The sequence below is a fragment of the Pelobates fuscus genome, chromosome 13, assembly GCF_036172605.1.
Source record: "Pelobates fuscus isolate aPelFus1 chromosome 13, aPelFus1.pri, whole genome shotgun sequence".
Classification (NCBI taxonomy): Eukaryota; Metazoa; Chordata; class Amphibia; order Anura; family Pelobatidae; genus Pelobates; species Pelobates fuscus.
Window position 1 is genome coordinate 18936806 of NC_086329.1, and position 20404 is coordinate 18957209.

Consider the following 20404-nt stretch of genomic DNA (forward strand, 5'->3'; position numbering starts at 1 on the left):
GGCATGTACAGTGCTGGTTAGGCTTAAACTATTGCGATACAAGAGGTGATTAGTGTGAGCACTGTATCTGCTTAAAGTATCCCCCCGGGAGGCTTTCCAGGTGAATTAGACTGAAGTCTGTATGAGAACAGAATAAAGGGAACACGCTAGTAAAGTTGAATTAATGCAGGTGTTACTCAGTTCTCGTGCTCAGGTTAGCCAAAGTCTCCGCTGGTCGTCCTCAGCTAGCATTGTGCTCTCTCGAGGGTGTCCCCCTGCTCCAGCCCCAAGTTGTGAGTGGGTCTTGCATCCCAAGTCCGTGCGGTCTTGTAGAAAATGCTGAGTCATGGTCCTGCAATGGTCCCTGCCGAGCCGCTCATGTGAACAGTGACCAGAGGCAGAAGTCTCCTATCTCGTGGGTAGGGGTCTTGTGCGGGGGCTGCTGCGGTTCACCCATGTGTTGCATGGTCACTCTCCAGCTGCTCCCCCCAGTGTCAGCCTGGAGGTGGTAATTGCTGCTATTGCTGTCGTCCACACTGACCTCCTGGGGGGCATCCAGCCTCCTCTCAGGTACTGCGTCGTGCAATTTAGGCGGATAACCCCCACCGGCCCACAGGGGGGGGGGGAACGGGGCCTTTGAGCCCGAGGAGGCCCCGCCGGACCAAGCACGGGAGATCGTCCGTTTCTCCCGCCAGAGCCTCACAGCAGGCCCAAACCCAGCGGCCCATACAGTGTCGTCGGCAGTCGGACAGGAGCTGACTTTGCACATTAAGATGTCGCCTAGGTCCCCCTTCCAGTTGGCATCTGTTAGGTATGATTACCAGGGGGAACCAGGCATCCCATAGGAAGCAAAACAAGAACAGATTGAAAGACAAAACCAGACCCTGCAAAGTGACAGAGCTATATTAATTAATAATGTATTTGACTGTGAATTGCATTTTTGTGTGTGTGTGTGTATATATATATGTATATATATATATATATATATATATATATATATATATATATATATATATATATATATATATATATATATATATATATATATATATATATATATATATAAAAAAAAAGTTCTTGCACTCACGCTATTATCCACCTTATGTGCCGGGTGCCAAAATATCCAACGAGGTAGCAGCACTCACGGAATATAAAAAATGCTAATAAATATACACACAACAAAATATTGTTACTGTATTATTGATCCTTTGTACGGAGGAGGCAAACAAATCCTTAACTCTTACAATATTTATTAGAATGGAGGGGAAGGAACAGCGCTTAGGATATATCAAACTAGAGAGAGTAGAGGCGGCAGCTAACCCCAAAAAGTAAGGATTTCCCTCTTATCCTACTAATGGAAATAAAACACAGAAAAAAGAAAGCTAGGGGTAGTGCCACATTATAGATAAATACAATGAAATATACAGTATATAGTCTGCAAACCAATAAATAAACTAAAGTCCCAAGTGGAGCAAAAAAAGTCCTAATAGTAGAAAGTCCAAGTTTGTGGTGTGGAAATACACTTGCAAGGAATACTGGTCAACATAAGTGTCTGCGGAATTCCTCAATGGAAGTACCAGGATAGGTTCAGCAGTGGAGTCAGTATGAAACAGAAAAGGAATAATAGGGTAGTATGTTCTTACAGGGGGCAACTAAAAGGAATAGGATATAGTCCTACTCTCGTTTAATTGAGCTGTAACTAGCTCCAGTGTAAGTGGCATACAGTGGTATAAACACCACTTGCAAGGATACGTGAGGATAGTTGCTTTGTAGTTTGTGGACCATAAAATATAAAAATAAACAATAGTGCTCACTGAATAAAAAGCCAGCCATAGAGAGAGCTAAACATATACTCACATTAACCAGAGCAGAACTGCTCTATGTATAGGGCGTGGGTGGTATAATCCCCACCAGGGATGTCTTGAGAGTAGTACTCACAGGTGTTAAAAAAAACAGGTGCTGGGCAGCAGGAAGTAAAAACAATAAAATAGCATCAGTATTAAAAATGTAGAAAAAAAGTGTAAGATGGCACACTCTGGTAAAAGTGTAAAACAACATAGGAAGTAACCACAAAGTGTTTCAAGTGGAGATAAAAAGAATGACCTGGCATGTTAGGGTTTATAAAGGGTAATGAAGGGTTAGCAATTTGAAAATGGCGCCAAAATGACATCATAATTTTGATAGTAATTAGGTGTATATGCTTAGAAAACTAACACTGTTTATTAGTTATGGGACAATGTTTAAAAATTATAGTTGTATATTAAAAAAAGGATTATTTAGTGGTTATAAAAATTAGTAATGTGATCGGGCGCCATTTTTGATGACGTCCGAACATACTATTAGAATGGCAGCAGCCATCTTTGGTGACGGCTGTGAGTGTGGGACATTATGGGCAATGTAGTTGACAAGGGGAAGTTAGTGAATACATTGATTCCATTGTGACGGCCGCCGCTTCGGAAACATACGAGCTGCTATTGGAAACGGCGGCCGCCAACTTTGACGTGCCGCAAGGGGAGCTGCATATGGGAAATGAAGGGGGGAGGTGTTATGATGGTTGCATACTATATACTGTATATTTCATTATATTTGTCTATATTGTGGTGCTACCCCTAGCTTTATTTTTTTCTTAAAATATTTTTCAAATGTCTGAAGTCACTGTTTCCACACAATATTTTTAACAGAAATTTCTATAATATCCCTGAGGAAGAAATAGGTTTACTTTATGAATTAGTGTGTGTCAAATTCTCCATTAAATATCTAAGTATCATAAGTCCAAGGGTTACTCCAACCTCCATGACCATGTCTGCTTTTAGAAGTGGTCATGGTGGGAGGAGTCTGTATTGCGTAATATGCATATACAGTTTTATGGTTACTGGAGTTACCTGTTAATCTCACAACAAAAAGCAACAGGGTTAAAAATGTTTGTGTTTCTGTATTTTGGTTACATCATACAAATATTTTTGGATGGACAGTGAGGAACTAAAACGTTTCACATCCCGAGCCCAAAAAGGGGTTTGCATTGAGTGCCAAGAAATCCTCTGAGCACGTATGAGAAGGGCCAACCAATGACATTTAGGAGAGAATGGGGTGGCAGCGTTGAACAAAGTAAGAGGGCAGATATGGAGGCTGCAGTGACCAGCTGTGAATAGTCAATCTGAATTGTTAAATTCCCCTTATTTGCCAGAGGAAACAAACGTTGGCCAGGCCAAAGTTTAAAGGCTTATTAAGGGCTGCCATTGCCACCTGACTCTGAATTTGTTAGATCGTGAATACGGTTTTTGTTACCAGTGAATCAAAATACAAACTGCAAAAGGTATCTTAAAACAGCAAAGTTTGCAAATCTAGAGTTCCCTTATGTGCTTAAATTTGCAGTTTCTGACTCAAGTTACCAAAATGTAGTTTTACAAATAAGAGGGTATATATAACAATACTGTGTAGTACAGCTAAAGATGACTCATCATTTGCTGATGCAAGACACATCTCACATCCTTTCCTTGAAATATTGTTTTAAAAATGTAACTATAATCTTCTAATTAAGGACATTATATCACTGGTTTAAACTGTGGTTTTACCCCACACTTCTGACAGCATGTGGGGATTCCTGTACAAGTCTAATTTCAATTAGACTGAAAAAGACCGCCACAAAAAGCACTCAAGGAAGATATTCTGTGTTCAACACACTTTTCCTGTTACTTTCCCTTTTATTATCCTGTTGTAGGTGATTGCTGTAGTGCCCCTTCATGTAGCCTGGTTGTACCAGCAAATATCTAGTTTTTGTATGAAAAATGAGATTCCAGAACCATAATTAGGCATTCCAGGTGAGTTCTTGCTCATATGGCATTTGCAGCTCCATTTTCGAAGTACCTGTTCCTCTTTCTACGCACCAAAATATAGGTCTTCTTTCATCTTTATCATGGATTTTCCATAATGGCCCCTTGTCAGCTTCTTCTGTTGGCACATGTGAAGTTCTTTTAGAATGTGTTAACATGAAATGAAACTGAGCTTGGTGCCCTACATGTCACATTTAGCTTTGCTTGTTCCTTCCACTGATAACCTCTCTTCTTATTCTACAGCCGTGTGTAATGCGGGGTCATAATAGGAATATGTATTACAGGAAAGCAGTGTTAACAATGATGGTAAATGTGAAAGTGAGAGAATATTTTATTCTCTGCTGAACCACTCTTTCAGTCTCTCCATGCTTTCCCCATCTGTTCCAGAATACAATCCAATGTCCTGACCCTTGCTCAGAGCCCTGTAGGAATCAAATAGCAGCCTTATCTTTTAATAATCACCCACAATCTTCTTTGTTTTTCTCAGGACTCTCCCCCCACTCCTGTATTACTTCTTCTCACCAGCATCTGCAGAACTTCTGCCAAGTCCTGTGGAAGTCTTTACCTTGCTTTTTTTGACTCTCTGCCCTTCTCATTCCACGGCTTTAAAGCTTCCCCAAAAACTAAACTATTCAGGGAATCCTTTTACTTTTGCTCCTTGTTTTTTCTTATCGGTCCCCCCACCTAGTCATCCCTTTGTACCGTGATTTGTCCTTCAGAATTGGACTTTGTTCTTCTGTGCAACCCCTTACCTTCTCTGTCTGCCTAGAATGTAAATGTGAAATGACAGGGCCCTCCGTCCTACTGTGTATGTAATGTTTCTTACACCACTACCTGTCTGTAATGTTGTTCCAAGCTGAATGATCTGTTGGCAGTCAACAAGCTTTTTTTTTGCAGTTTTATATATATTTCTGATCTCCTGTAAGAAACATGTAACGGCTTGTTAAAGGACCACTACAGGCACCCAGACCACTTCAGCTTAATGAAGTGGTCTGGGTGCCTGGTCCAGCTAGGATTAACCCTTTTTTCTATAAACATAGCAGTTTCAGAGAAACTGCTATGTTTATATTAGGGTTAATCCAGCCTCTAGTGGCTGTCTCATTGACAGCCGCTAGAGGCGCTTGCGTGGTTCTCACTGTGAAAATCACAGTGAGAAGACGCCAGCGTCCATAGGAAAGCATTATAAATGCTTTCCTATGAGACTGGCTGAATGCGCGTGCAGCTCTTGCCGCGCATTCAGCCGAGGAGGAGGAGAGCTCCCCGCCCGGCGCTGGAGAAAGAGGCAAGTTTAACCCCTTCCACCCCCGAGAGCCCGGTGGGAGGGGGACCCTGAGGGTGGGGGCACCCTCAGGGCACTATAGTGCCAGGAAAATGAGTGTTTTCCTGGCACTATAGTGGTTCTTTAACATATATTGAGTTGACCAATAGTTATTGGTCTGCAATGTATTTCAGTGTGCTTGGACAGTTCCTAAGAAAAGGTCTTTGCAGTCATCTTAAGGATTCACAAATAAGGCAACACAGGGCCTGTCTCGCTCACTGCTGAGTAAATATGGGCTGCAGGAGATTACCAGTAAACTGAAAGTATTAGAAATTTAAGTGATGCCTATATCTGAACTATCACTACACTTCCTAAATTTTAATCATTGAAAAATTCTTGTGGCTTACGTTCTTATCGTACTGCTGGCCCTTTTCACTCACTTTGAAGATTTATGCTTTTGCTGCCATAGAGACTGCCTGAAAATAATCTGTTTAATCCAATTTTTTTTTTTACAATTTTATGCTCTAATCCTGTCTTTGCTTTGGCACTTTACGTGGAGCTATCTCATAAACACAGAGAGAAGGGATCGTTGGATTAGAGCCTGTTTATTTTTTTTAATCGGCACATTAGTGTGAAGGCATCTCTCTCGTCCATTATATTCACTGGCAATTGCCGGCTAAAGTCTTCTTTGACATCATTTGTTGTCATAGCAACCTCTCCGATGTCAGAGCTGGGGTGACCTCAGGTGAAGAATCTGCAATTTTATTCTATTCATGTGGATTAAAATACTGTATTGTTCCCTGAAAATATTCTTTTACTCTCCTCATTCCTGAAATATACAGGATGAGTGAATGCATTGAATTGTCAGACATAATGTGAATTAGGTTTCTTTTCTTTTTCTTTTTTCTTTTTTCTTATTATTTCCCCTTTAGGTTTTTGCAAGCAAATTTTGTCTACACTTTCAATTATTATTATTTATCTATTCTGTTATTAAGTTATGTTTTAAGAATAATCCAAGCATAGGACATTGTTTCTCTCCTTCTCTACTCTTAGTAAAAAGTCATGCAGTTCATGTCACAATTACTACTTGATGGGCGAGTCTGTTTATAGTTTGCCTTACTACCCATTTTAGTCCCAGGAATATCTTTACTGATGCTTGAAATTGTTATAGGCTTTGAGGAACAAGTATCGGAATTGTGTTGCCTCTGTATTAATGCCACGGTTCTTCTAGCTTTAATTCAACAATGGGGTTTTTCCAAGCAGGCAATGCCCTGCTATTTCCATCATATTAAAAAGCTGTGAGGAAGAAAACCAAGACACATCATTCGAGTGACTGACATTTAGGTGTGTTTTTAGATGAGTTGGTTATGATTCTGTATATATCTATATCTATCTATATATATATATATATATATATATATATATATATATATATATATATATATATATATATATATATATATATATATCTGCAGTCCACAACATCTGGAGGTTGGCAAAGGTTGCCTACCCATGTCCTAGAACAGGCTTAGACAACCTTTGCCACTGCAGATGTTTTGGACTACACCTCCCAGGATGCTTTGTCAGCATTATGAGGGATGTAGTCCACAACATCTGGAGTGCTGAAGGTGGCCTATCCCTGCCCTAGAAGATAGTATTTTTAAAATTAGCCTTGTGTGCAGCTGTACAGCATTATGTCGCTTAATATATGAAGGGAGACATGGTAACTGAACACATAGTGAATATGACTTTACCTACTGCTGGCCTTTGAGGAGTTAATACTCTTTTCGTTATTTTATAAAGTAGTCTAACCCAATATCAGAAAGCTCTTGTGCTCCCTTTAGCAGTAAAGGAAATTTAGACCTTTTGTACAACTGTTCTGCACAGACTTGCAAAAGAGGCCAGAATGGAATTGTGTGTTCAGACGAGTTGTTTACCTTTTCCAGCTCACAGAATGGGTATAGTGAGTGCCTGGAGGGGGGTACTCTGCACCTCACACAAAGGGTCTGGCTTTTACAGACTCTGAACCTTGGATAATGTACTTTTAAACCTGGCTTTCTATACATTTTGCTGGAAGGACCAGTGCAATGTTGATTTCATTTCTTTTATTTTGCTTTATTGGACTCTGCTTGCCTGTAGCACTCTTTGTTATTTTATTTTATTATTTATTCCGGATTTGGCTTGTTTCACTCTATTTTAGAGTGCATAAAAGAACCTTAACCTACTGCTACCATAGTGCAGTGTGGGGATAAATGCATTTTATATTTTCACTATCCCTGCTTCATTCAGCAGTGAATTGCAGACATTCCTGTTTCCAAAAATGTGTTCTGTTTGTGTGTTTTTAAAGCTTCACACATCTGTTATTGTAGCAAATCGAGGTGCCAAAGTGTTAATGTTAAATACTAATTAGTATCCCTTTAAAGGCATTTGCTAATTAGATGCTTTCGTATTATCTTGATCTCTGCATGTTCATTAATATATTATTGTCTAGGAGGCTCCTCTAGGAAATGTTTAGACAGTTTGGTAACTCTTGACGGCTGATAATCTGTGCCTTTCTTGTATTGCTTGAACTGTGCCTCGTTCTAGGAAGCAGCACTGCTTTTCTCATTATTACAGTGTTTAAACTTGTTTCATCTGAACCCTATATGTTTACATTTATCTCACCAAATGTATTTATAGATTGTTTGGGATGGGGGGGGGTAGTTCAAGTAAAAGGTATGTAGGGAAAAATACCTAACTGGATAGTTTTTTGTTTTTTTTATATAGAAGGTTATTACTTTCAGAAATGGGCACAAAGAAATTACACTGGGTTGTTAGAAACCTGCAGCTTTGTGCAGATCTCATAAACTGTTACCCAGTAAGGAGTTTATTCCTGTAGGCCTACGTGTTCCGTGAGGATCTGTATAGTGTGTTTCTGATGTCTGTGTTGTGCATAGTATGTATGGTTGTCTGTAGTGTACTACTCTAGGTCTTTATATAGGTCCCTAGAATCTGTAAAGCTAAACAAAATGTTCATGACTGGTGCATACACTTAATTAGCCACTTACCACCCTTACAAACAAAGTCCTCAAACATACCTTATCGACCACCCTTACAAACCAAGCCATCTTCTCACTCACACCTAATTAGTTACACAATGCCTGCATATATAAATAGCACAGCGTTCGAACGCACACCTCTAATTAGAAACACCGTCGCAAATACCAGTGCGTGATTGCAGTTTTATTATGTGCCCTATCCTCCCCCTGCTGTTGGTGAGTAGGAAAATAGGGAAAATTTAGATATTTGGGTTTGACACGCTTTCTTTGGTGCCTGATAGAGGAACAGCTGCCTCTGTACTGCTTCAGGGCCTTGTTGCAATCCAAAACACCAGACTTTTTTGAGGGTGCCAGGTGAATGTAACATCATTTGGCACATGCACTGGCAGAGCATAGTTTGAGGTGTCAGCATCAGCAACCTTCTTGTTGGTCATCCTACTGTCTAACACGATCTTAGACGGCTAAAGGTGGCATACTGATACCACTTAATTATCCCTACTGCAGATTATAACTACAGCATGCTACTTTTATTTAATATCATTTCGTTTTTGAATGTCCAACTTTTCAGGGTGAGTAACATTGGGTGTTTGTCAAACTGTTAACTAGCTAAATGAGTCCATATACCGGTATGCACTGTATCTTCCAATGACAACAAAAACCCTATTTCAGTTCTTTTCCTCTGTAGTTCAGTGCTTGGGATTCCCTGTGGTCCAATTAGTTTAGCATGCTTCCAATATGTCATCTACCCCATAACTTCATCCCTGGCCAGCTTTTTCTTCAGTATAATCTCACCTGCTTTTTTTGAAAGCCGTGAGATAGTTCTTGCTTCTAGCTCTTAAATGTGTTGTCGACCACGATATCTTCTCAGGCAGCTGTGCCGCAGCTAATTAATTTGTTTACAATGTAATGATACTTCTGGAGGTATTTTATGTTTGATTCATGGAGCCTTGTGGTAAGTTTTTTTTTGTTGTTTTTTTATATAAAAACTCTGGAAATTGAGTAATTACTGTACATACTTGGCTATAATCAAGCATGTAGTCATAAAGAAAACCTTGTTACTTTATCATCTAGTTTTCCCATTTATTTAGAAGGACAGTAGAGTCATCCAGACCACTTCATCTCAATAAAGTAGTCTGGGGGCAGTGGCCCTGTTATTTAAAAAAATGTTTTAAAAGTAGCACTGTTTACAATGCAGGGTTATATCCACCTCTAGCTGGTGCCAGTGACTGCCGATGGAGGCGCTTCCCCGCTGCACGGTAATGCGCTATCGTCTATATCAAAATATTGATTCAGTGCTTTCAATAGGGAAGCTTGAATGTGCATGCAGCACTTCCTGCACATGTGCATTAGGTCATTAATGTTCCTCTGTGGAGCATTGGATTGCACCATTGCAGAGACGGCCATGCCTCCTCTGTGATGTTGCGTGAGGCAGAGAGTAAGTAGTGCAGAGGGAATCTCGCCACTGTGGAAAGTTAAATAGATCCTCCCTTTTTTGTTTAATTTAAATTGGGAGGGGGGTGCGACGACACACCCTTTGTAAAGCTAGGTGCAAGAGCATTGTAGCATTGGGAATGGTTTGTATTCCTAACAGTATAGTGTTAATTTAACTAAAGTACTACGATTTTTCAATTTGACAGAAACCGTCCCATGAATAATGGAAAACTATAGAGCACAAATAGCAAGAAAGGATCTTATCCGCAGTGAATGTGTACTATAGGTGGCCCGGTATCTTATTGGCTTTCCTGCTGTTGGCTACTAGTCCTGCGTTTATCTATTAATTAGCTACAATAAGAATTCTCATACTTCCTATGTTAGGAACGCGCCATTAAGTTTGTTATCCACTGTTTATATTAGTTTTGAAATAATAGAATTATAATGATTAGCTGTTACTTGCTACACTGAATAATATTCTGCAGAACGGGACATATTTTTTCATATGTATTTGTGACTAGCACAGAGTGTTCTTTCATGCAGAAGCAATATGGATTTTTAACCATAGGCTCTTTTAATTGCTTACAGATATGTCTGGCAACACCAGATAGCTTTTGCTTGTCACTATATTGGCAATGATGCCTAATTCAGTCAGCACACCTCAGATGAGTGTTGGACCTCGAACTGATTGACCGAGAATCTGTGTTCATTTAGTGAGCCATCTGTAATGGAGAGGAAATGCTGGAATTGATCCCCAGCGGATCAGCACAACCTCATACAATGCAAGAGCATTCCTCGCACTGACATCTGGTCTGAGTGAGACAGGAAATAGCTTTGTGATATGTAACAGGCAGAGAACGTCCCCTGTATATTGAGCTGCATGGTAACATACACATTAATGGCTCCTAGTGCGACCAATATTTAAATTCGTATTTGATTTCCTTCAGTCTGGTTTGCTACAAATCCTTTAGCACAAGCCTGTTGCACTCATTTGCTATTTTGGGAAGGAACTTAGATTAAGGCATTAATGATGTTGTATATTCTAATTTTACACAAACTGTTCGTGAAACAAACTGCGCACACACACAGATATAACCACTTAGTCTCCACTGTCCAGTGGCTAGTGAAAATTCAGCAGACCTTCACTTCTGTTGAGTGTGCCATAGTCTCTCCAGGCGAGCAGTGACTAGTAACTTTTAATGCCCGGCTAGTAGTGTAGAACTTGAATTTTAAGCTGTGCATGTGTATATAAATTGTTTGTACACACATTTAGCACAATCTCAAAAGAATTGTGAGATATGTAAGCGCACACCCAACAGACTCTCTAGAGCAACTGCCCAGTAAGTGTGTCCTTTAGTCTACATGTTTTGGATGGACTTCATTAAAATACAAACGCAAATTCCAATCTACTATTGCGTAAAGTTCAATAATATAGTACAAAGCACCCCATATTATTGTGTGCTCACTGCTGTCAATCCCAGGAACACTCCATTCAAAATATAAGAAAGTGAAGAGACAGTCATCCATTAAAATGTAATGATTTTATTTACCCCGTAGTTACTTAATCTGATTTATAGGAACACCAATCCAAAATACAGGTTCCATAGAATAATATACCGTATGGAAAACTTTACTTTATCAAGACTGCTCTAGCAAAGCAGAAATAATACCTTGTATTACTTACCTGAATTGTACCTTGTCATTCACAGCCCACTTTAAATGACAGTTTGCAATCAATGGGCAGAGCATCTCCTGTGTAAACCTCACTTATCGGTGTCAGCCTTGTATATGTACAATATAAACACTGATGATATTCACAGATGTATTCCAAGAATCATTGAAGTGCATATTTTAATATCCTAACAGACTTTGATGCAGCTTTTGAACTCTGCCTTATTTATATATTTCTATCTGAATTCTTTCTTTGAGCACCCCTTTCAAATATGATTTTGCCTAGAGCATTTGTTGCAACTGTTGGGGATGGGCTGAAGACATTTTCGTTAATACTGAATGGCTGCACCCTGTTGACTTGTAATACTTGGTATTAAGTCCTGTTAAGTAGTCAGGCAGTTTGTGAGTCTGTGATGGGATGTGTCTGATTTATTTCTGTAGGGCAGGACTGCGCTTGTATGGGTTGCAGTAGCTACAATGACTTATGGGGTGCCCATATATAGTAAGAGCTGTACTAAAAAATGTAGTTTTTTTTTTTTTTGGTATTTAAATTTGCATATAATGGGAGTGGGTGCCATTAGACAACAGTTTTTGGATGTAAACCATGTGCTTGATTTAGTTTTACAGTTGCTTGGATCCAAATACAGTTGGGCTTATACTGTAGGTAAAATAGAAGTACCCTTTCCCGGGGTACACTGAAAGACCCTCTCAAGCTTGTCTCCCCTACGGGAGCACACCACTCAGCATGTTAGAAGACTTGCCAAGAATCCCTGAGTTGTATCAACACGCTACCCTGGGACTCATGACTCAGGTGCCCTGGAATGCGATGAGAACTGGGGCTGTCGGGGTGCTGGCATGCACAACTTGAGCCACAAATATAAGTATGGGGTAGGCAGAGCCACCTGAATTTAAGCAATGCCTCTGCAGGCACAGTCTCTTATCTCTTAACATGCAACCAATACTTATAATACTCTCACTGATGTCTCCTCGTGTTAGCTTGTCATACTCTTATTCTTTGACTAGCCTGACTTCAATATTACTTTAAAACTGTGCTGTAACTTTCTACTACGGCAAAGTTATACTTATCCGTTTTCTAAATGATTGCTCATACTGTTGTGGTAATGCAAGCATGTTTTGTACTCGTATGCACAGAAAAATGTAAGAATAAAAAAAATTAAATTTAAATACAATTCAACGTCTGTTTGTAGCATACTACATTTCTTTTGATCACTTACATTTTTGAATTATGTGTCTAAAACCTTCTGAATATAACCATGGAAATCCTCATAGCTGTAACTCATTATCCCACATATCATTTGGTACTATCCTGATCAGTTAGAGGAAAGCCTTACAAAATGCTGATCTTCTGATACTCAATGGTGACACAATAAAAGTAAGGTTATGTTTTTGTTGCTACCACCACTCAACTGTAATTTTCTTTTCTAGGATTGAGCACGGAGGGTCTCTATCGTGTCAGTGGAAACAAGACTGATCAGGATAATATACAGAAGCAGTTTGACCAAGGTGAGTTGTGCTTGCAGTAATGTAGACTGTGTCTTTGCTGGCAGTAGTTTGGATTGTTGTATTACGGGACATCCTGGAGACCCCTTGACATAGAGTTGCTGGTATCTTCCTTATTAAAAAGAAAAATTTAAAAAAATGAATAAAATATAAGTAAGCATAGCACAGATTAACAGATAGAATAAAATCTAGTTAGTCTGCCCACCCATCCCTGTAAGTGCAAACATTGTCGTGGGATACTCTCTCACAGTGCAATCAGATTGTGCCCATTTGTATATCACTTATTTATCTCTAGCAGTGAAGTCCAGATGTTTCATGTTATGCTGATCTGAAATTTTCACCAGAGATTGTTACATATATAATATAGTAGAAGATGTAAAATATATACACATACGGGGGGGGGGGGGGGGGGGGTGTGTAAGTATATTTTCTTTGTCTTTTTACCATGACCACATTCTTCATAAAGTAACACTATAGTGTCAGAAATACAAACATATAATCCCGACACTATAATGTTTAACTACCTGGCCCCCTTAGGTGACTCTGAAAAGGTGTTAAAACTCTCCTTTTCTCCCATGCCGCACATGTCTTGGCATGGCTGAAATAATCAATCTTGATGATCTCCACCAATCCAATGCTTTCCTATAGGGCTATTGTGCATGCTCAGGAGAACGCCATTCTGCGCCAATTGGCATCTCACTGAATCAATGCATCTCTATGGGGAACGTTCAACGTCTCCATGCAGGGTGTGGAGACACTAAACATAGGTACTGCACAACTGGTCTAGAAAGCTCCTCTAGTGGACATCTGAGTGACTGCACCTAGTGGTGGTAATAGGCAGCAATATAAACACTGCCTTTTCTCTGAAAAGGAGAAGAGTTCACAGTGCTCAGCCTGCAGGGACAGGCTATAGCCACCATTACCACTACATTAAGTTGTAGCGAGTTTGGTGACTCTCACTTTAAGAAGCATTTAGGCAAGACTAGTGACTATATTACATTTACACAACTTTAAAAGCACAAAAAAGCTAGAAAATAGATTGTTGCCCCTTCTTACGTTGACAAACTATATATAAGCTGTATATTTATTGCAGCTATAGAGTTGTCTGACCACTCTAACCCATCCGGTCATATGACTGTTACGATAGAAGGGATGTGCCTGGCACCTTGTAATGAAGTGCATACCATTTATTCACAGGAAGGGTTTACTACATTAAATTCTCTAAAGTAATGTATATCAAAGGTTACCATAAAGTGGCATTCTGCTGAGAAATGCAACGTCTCTGCGGAAGCAGATGTGATGGATGTGTGGAGTGGGTCTTCCTAACTACCATCTTTTAGAGCTTTGTGACAAGTGCGCTCAGAATTGTACTTATTTAACGGTGTTCCATAGAGAATACATGCCTCAGACATGCCATTTACATTTTAATTAGAGGAATCCTTAATCTCCAGCATTTCGGTAGCCATGAAGGATAACTCAACCTTAAAGCTATGCCACGAAACTGAACGCTTAAGAATAAATTATTAAACCATACTTCCTGCTTCAAATGCCACTTCCTGCCTTGTTCTTATATATAGATAAATGATTGTCAAGCTGCACTTGTAGAACGTAAATGGCCAAAAATGAAAGCAATAAGAGCATTCCTCGTCCCAGTAATAAATGTAATTCCCATATAAATGATATAAATGTAACACTGTAGGAACAATATATTAAAATAACCATTACAGCCTATTAGGTTATGGTGCCAGACAGCTAACAGCTGTTTATAACTTGAAATCCATACATCACCCATGTTTTATTTGCCCTGGGCATCAACAACGGGCTTTAATATAACTACATGGTAGAAACTATTTAAACTGAAACCAAAGTCACTTTGTTTCATTATAAAGCAAGTAACACCTTGCTGTTCAGCCATTGGAGGGCTGTAATTCTGTTTCTATATTCTGTAGATACATCTAAGCAAGTATTAAAGTTTAGAAATGCTGCTAGAGTTGGGTGGATAGGGAATAATAAGTCTGTGACCTCATGCCTCAGTCTTTCTTGCCTCTCCTTTATTGAGATGATTAGACATTCCTCCCAGATTTCTCATGAAATAATTAACCCACGAAACACCTGCCAGTTCTCAGCCAAGGCTTGCCGAAAACAAGACATTTGGCCGCATTAGAGCCTTTAGCTGAAACAAAGCATTTTCTGTTCCAAGTGCAGGCGATGCTTTCATTTTGGCATGCCGAAAGTCAAATGTTCTAGTTTACTGACCCATCGTATGCAGACAGAATCCAGCACTTCCTTAAAAAACCCTTGTGTGCTAGAGTATTAATATTTATGTAGAGGAAGAGAACACTGCAAGCCTACAGCTGTTATACACATAGTCATTATGGAACTGATGTAAAAAAAGTCCATAAACAGGGAATACGATGAAAGGTGGGTTGGAAATCAGCAGCACGTTGCAATAAATCATTAGAGTACTAAATGATATATTGTGCAAAAAGAAGGATGTTATACACACACGCATACGTGATCCATTGTGGAATCTATTGTGGTTGAGGCCAAATTCAAAACATACTTTCTGGAGTGTAAACGCTGTTTGAATCCAGCCACAGTAAAATTTTAAATATTTAGCTGAATTGTTTAACAAATGCTTAGACAAGAGGTGGAAAGTCTGTTATATATTTTGAACTATTGTGCACCTTTACGTCATTCCTACAACATTTTTGTGGGTTTACCACCAACAACTAATTTTCCCAAATATATAATGTTCCTTTTCTAACCTTATGTTATCGAGTCTGGTCCCGTTTCCCACCATTATTTTGGGTTGCGCTCAATATAAATGTAGTGGTTTTGTTATATGGAGCGACTACAATAGGCAGGCAGGCATAAGTGCAAGGCAACTCTCCATTATACAGTGCCAATATTTTCTGTTAAACTTCTGTTCCATCTACAGTGTCCTTGACTCTTGTTATTGGCAGTTTTTGATCTGCAGAGAGTTATTCACCAAAATGTGAGTTACTTAAAGTGGCATGGTTACTCACCCACCCCCTTTTATTATGCCCCTTGCCATTATTTATATCTATTAACTTTTCTTACTTGAATTAGATCTTATTACCTGGGCAACAACCCTTTGTTCTCCTCTCTCCATGATGTCTGCAGTTTGCCCATCTTTAAATTATTTTGATTGATGGGTTGTGGGTAAACTTTGCTTACTCTCTATCCATTGACCAGGATCACGCTCCTGTAACGAAAAGTAGTCCCTATATTTTCTTATGTATAAAAAAAAAGTAAATTAAAATAATAAATAATAAGGACAAATGTTTAACCCCTTAAGGACCAAACTTCTGGAATAAAAGGGAATCATGACATGTCACACATGTCATGTGTCCTTAAGGGGTTAAAAGCAAACCTCCAAATTGACAGAGCCACATTAAGCAAATAACCTCAGTTTGAAGATGTTTGAATTTCGGTGGTGCTCCATTTTATTAATATTTATGGAGCTTGTGATTTGAATAGTGGATTTGTGCAGGTAGTTTAACTTGTCATGTGGAACCAAAACCATTATGCCTAAAATGCATTCAGGAAGTTGGTCTTTAATGGGAATAGGGGCAGAGAACTAAAACCGGTCATTCCATGACATGCTTGTATTAATGTACTTGTTTTGAATCTTACAGATAACAATTTAAATCTGGCTTTGATGGATGTGAATGTAAATGCAGTGGCTGGTGCACTGAAGGCATTTTTTGCAGACCTGCCTGCTCCATTAATCCCATACTCTCTTCACCCGGACCTTCTAGAAGCCTCAAGTAAGTTATGACAGTCACGGAGGCATACTACTCCGAGCGTGCTAGTGATTGGTTTTGGGGGGGAAAGGGTTATAAATCATTATGTTCGCACTAGATTGAAATCAATGGTTCAAACAATCCTGCTAAACTCTAAAGTTAAAAAGCTGCCTCCACCAAGGCAATTTATAAAATGGTAAGACTTGGTTTCTCTAAGCAAATTAGATTAAACCCACAAACATACATTTGCAAAATACTTTTAAATCTGTCTCTTCAGGTTTGCATGAGTATGGCTGCCAGCCAAGTTTGGCTTCAGTGTTATATCTAAAAAAATAAGTGCTAAGCACAGGTACAGATAGAATCTAAAGCCTAACCCCAGAATAGATGTATATCTCATGATATTACAGCATCAGAAATCTCATTGTCCGGTAGGGTGTTGCGTTTTAGTGTAGATGACTGCTTCTGCAGGGATTTTTGTTTGGCCATATGTTCAGTCTAGGGCAGCACTGGACTTGATTTCTCTAATGAATGTAGGTCACGTTATTATGCTCATACAATCTTATGGATTCCTTGATTTTAATTAAGGTGCCTGGAGACACTAGTCTGCTAATTGTGATTAATATAATAAAACAAGAGTATTAGTTTATATCTGCATAACATACCCTATTCCTTTGTATTGTGTGAATATCTGCAGATATTCTACATTTATTCTAGCATTAATAAAATCCAGAAATGCTACAGTAATATTGTGCCAGGGTGTTTAGACCTGTGCCATCTAACTACCACTAAAAGGAATACAAACCTATTTTCAAAATCCCACCATGTGCTCCCTTGTTGCTGCTTCATATCTTCTTGTGACATCATGGTGGAGGCATGGCTTCCTCCAGTGTGGTCTACTACAATAAGCTTCTCCCAGAGAATCATTGAGGATCACATGCACAGTGAGTGCCTTGCTTTCATCCAAGGTTCCTAATAGGAAAGCATTGAATCAATGCTTTCTTATGGGGCCTGCAATGTCACATGACAGAAGCGACTCCACTGGCAATCGGTGTAGCAACCACTGGAGGAGTATTTAACCTTTCAAGAAAAACATTGTTTCTTCAAAATGGCAATATTTTACCTTGAATAGTTAAAATAACAGGGCCACTGAACTCGGTTCACATCATTGAGATAAGTGCCCTGGGTGACTTTAGTGGTACTTTAATTTGCCATCAAATGACTTGTCTAGCCTTTTCTAGCCAGTAGTTGGACCGTGTTTTTAAATACTGAAAAACTGTGAGCCCTCCATTTTATAGCCCAACATTTTGTCATCATTTTAATTTTTTTTTATCTTTAATAGGCTTTCTTTGCTAAAGGAAAAGTTGTTTAAAATACTACAATGCTCAGTTAAAACAGGCCAAATAAACTGGTTCTACTGTATTTTACTTTTTATTAACGCAATATTCTGGGCACCAGACTGCTTCCTTGAATTAAGTTATGGTGCCCAAAAGTGTTAAATCCAGCACTAAGTAGCTCTGCCCATCTAATTTCACTACTGTCTAAGACTTGAAAGTTCTTTGCCTGTCAGGTGCTCCCCATTAAGAAAATGGCTTGAGAACCACTTCTGTCGGAGGCTTGAATCGGGAAGCCTTCAACTATGAGCTCACATTCTCAACAGTAGCTCCCCATTAACAAAATGGCTTGAGGATATGTATTGATATATTTTGCGAATGAAGAGCTGAGTGTCGGTAGCAGGAGATGGGCAGAGCTGACTGGCACTATAACAAATCAAAAACAAATGTATAATGAGCTCAAGATTAAGCAATAGCTTCTACCCCTCATAGTAGTTTGGTATTCAACGCAACTATAATAAATTACAGAAAATGGGGATCTACTGATCTAATTTTGCCAGTATGTACAGCAAACCGTGCATTAGCCGGTAGGTGTTTTTATTTTGTGCAGTAGTATGATATGTATGGACACTGACTGTAATAGCAAGCCCCATACATAGTCTAAACACACATTAGTAAATACGTGTTTGCTGTAAACTTGAATCCAGTCAGATTGTCTCTTGGTGTACACACTACATTGCCGTGTGTGTATTTTTTTTTATCCTTCAAACTTGCTTAGAATTGCCTGTAAAAAAAAAAAAAGGGGGGGGGGGGGTGTAACAATCACAATATATTAGATATGTAAAGTCTGTAAGAGAAGGGCCATTATTTATTTAAAAAAATAAAATAAATAAAGATACACAACAGAACTCTCGAGTATGTGAAACGCAGTGACTGGGGCGTAGCAGTTTACAACCTCTTATAAACAGGGAACATGTAAATCTGTTTACCAATTTCTGTTAGGATAACTAAGATGTGTGTAGTGTATGGCAAATCATAACACCTTGTCTTTACTGCTTATTCTATAGAAATTCCGGAGAAGGTGGAACGGCTACAAGTCCTGAAAGATATTTTGAGGAGCTTTCCTATTGTCAATTATGAAGTTTTCAAGTTCATTGTTGCTCATCTGAACAGGTACACGTATATGTCACTCGTAAAAAACAATAAACAAACACTATGTTTGAATGTAATTTCTTTAATAGAATAACTGATGTGCTCTAAGTATGTATTCAAAGACGTTCTTATCTGAAGGCTCTCTTCTTTCTTGCAGGGTTAGTCAACATAGCAAAACCAACCTCATGACTGCGGACAACCTTTCTATCTGCTTCTGGCCCACCTTGATGCGCCCGGACTTTGAAAATAAGGAGTTCTTCTCCACCACCAAGAATCACCAGTCTGTCATTGAAACCTTCATTCTGCAGTGCCAGTTCTTCTTTTATGAAGGTGACATTGTAGATTCGCCAAGTGTCACCAGTTCCCCTTCTGCCCATCACTCTAGCCCTGGACCACTTATGCCACCACTAGTTCCTCTTCCGTTACCTCCACCTCTTCAGCCACAGCTCGTCCAACCCCATCTGCAGGCTGATCCTCTGGGAATCATTTAACGAAGCCACAGCTACGTACTTTTATTTTATTTAATAACCCCAGCTCCCACAGGACAGACATTGGCATGTGGAATAGACTTCCCACCTGTAGTACTATCTTAATGCAGATGGATTGGATTATTTTTAGTTTGGTTTATTTTATTTTTTTCTTCCCTTTTTCTGTTTGTATTTTTTAACCCATGGAAATGTCTAGAAAGAGGTCTGTGGCAGGCCCCATTTGTGAATTTTGCTGCTGCATGGAACTTCTATATAAATACTATAATCTTTCCAAATGGCACCATTGTGTCGCAAAGATACCTATCAATACAGAAGATAACATACACAGAAGAAAGTCTTTTCTATAGAAAATCAAATTAAAATTACGGAAATAAATCACATTTATGAAGCTTAGAGTGCATTCCCAGCCGTCTCAAGGCTGAGATTTATTTTGGTGTCAAAGCATCTGTGGTGTGCGTATGTGGGCATGTATGGGAATGTGTGGGAGCCTGGCAGTGGGGTGGGTTATGGATTTTGTGTTAGCGGTGCTTGGATTGGAGCTTAACTTGTAAATGATACAAAGTCAAAAAATAAATGTATGTACATATATAAATGTTTACATATTTCAAGAATAAACATCCATCCATTAAATCCATGTTTTGTTTTACATAGAGGGTGGCACCTGGAGGGAGTTTGCATTCATTAAAAGCATTCTTGCATTGCTCAGTTTTGTTTAATTAAACAGTAATGGGGGGAGGCGGGGGGGAAAGAGTAAACTGCTTGTTAGCAGGTAGCATTGGTAACTTTTGTTGGCACAAAGGGGTTATGTGATGTCTGTTAAATACAACAGTCATCCTACAAACGTATCATCTGAAGGACTGTTGGATATAAAAGAATGTTACTGGTCAACCAACAAAGGGATTTCTTAAGTCAGATACCAAACAAAATAATTATTG

At 39.2% G+C, this 20404-nt stretch overlaps 1 protein-coding gene across 2 annotated transcripts in view; it reads left to right on the forward strand.

The window, feature by feature from the left end:
- The window catches only part of ARHGAP5 (Rho GTPase activating protein 5), a 64478-nt gene extending 44379 nt beyond the window's left edge, over positions 1-20099 (forward strand). For both annotated transcript variants that reach the window (XM_063439617.1, XM_063439618.1), the window contains exons 4-7: positions 12654-12731; positions 16391-16522; positions 18897-19002; positions 19139-20099. In XM_063439617.1, coding sequence (XP_063295687.1) covers positions 12654-12731; positions 16391-16522; positions 18897-19002; positions 19139-19472 — 650 coding nt within the window. In that variant the 3' untranslated portion in view covers positions 19473-20099. The remainder of the gene's footprint in view (positions 1-12653; positions 12732-16390; positions 16523-18896; positions 19003-19138) is intronic.
- Positions 20100-20404: the final 305 nt, after the last annotated feature.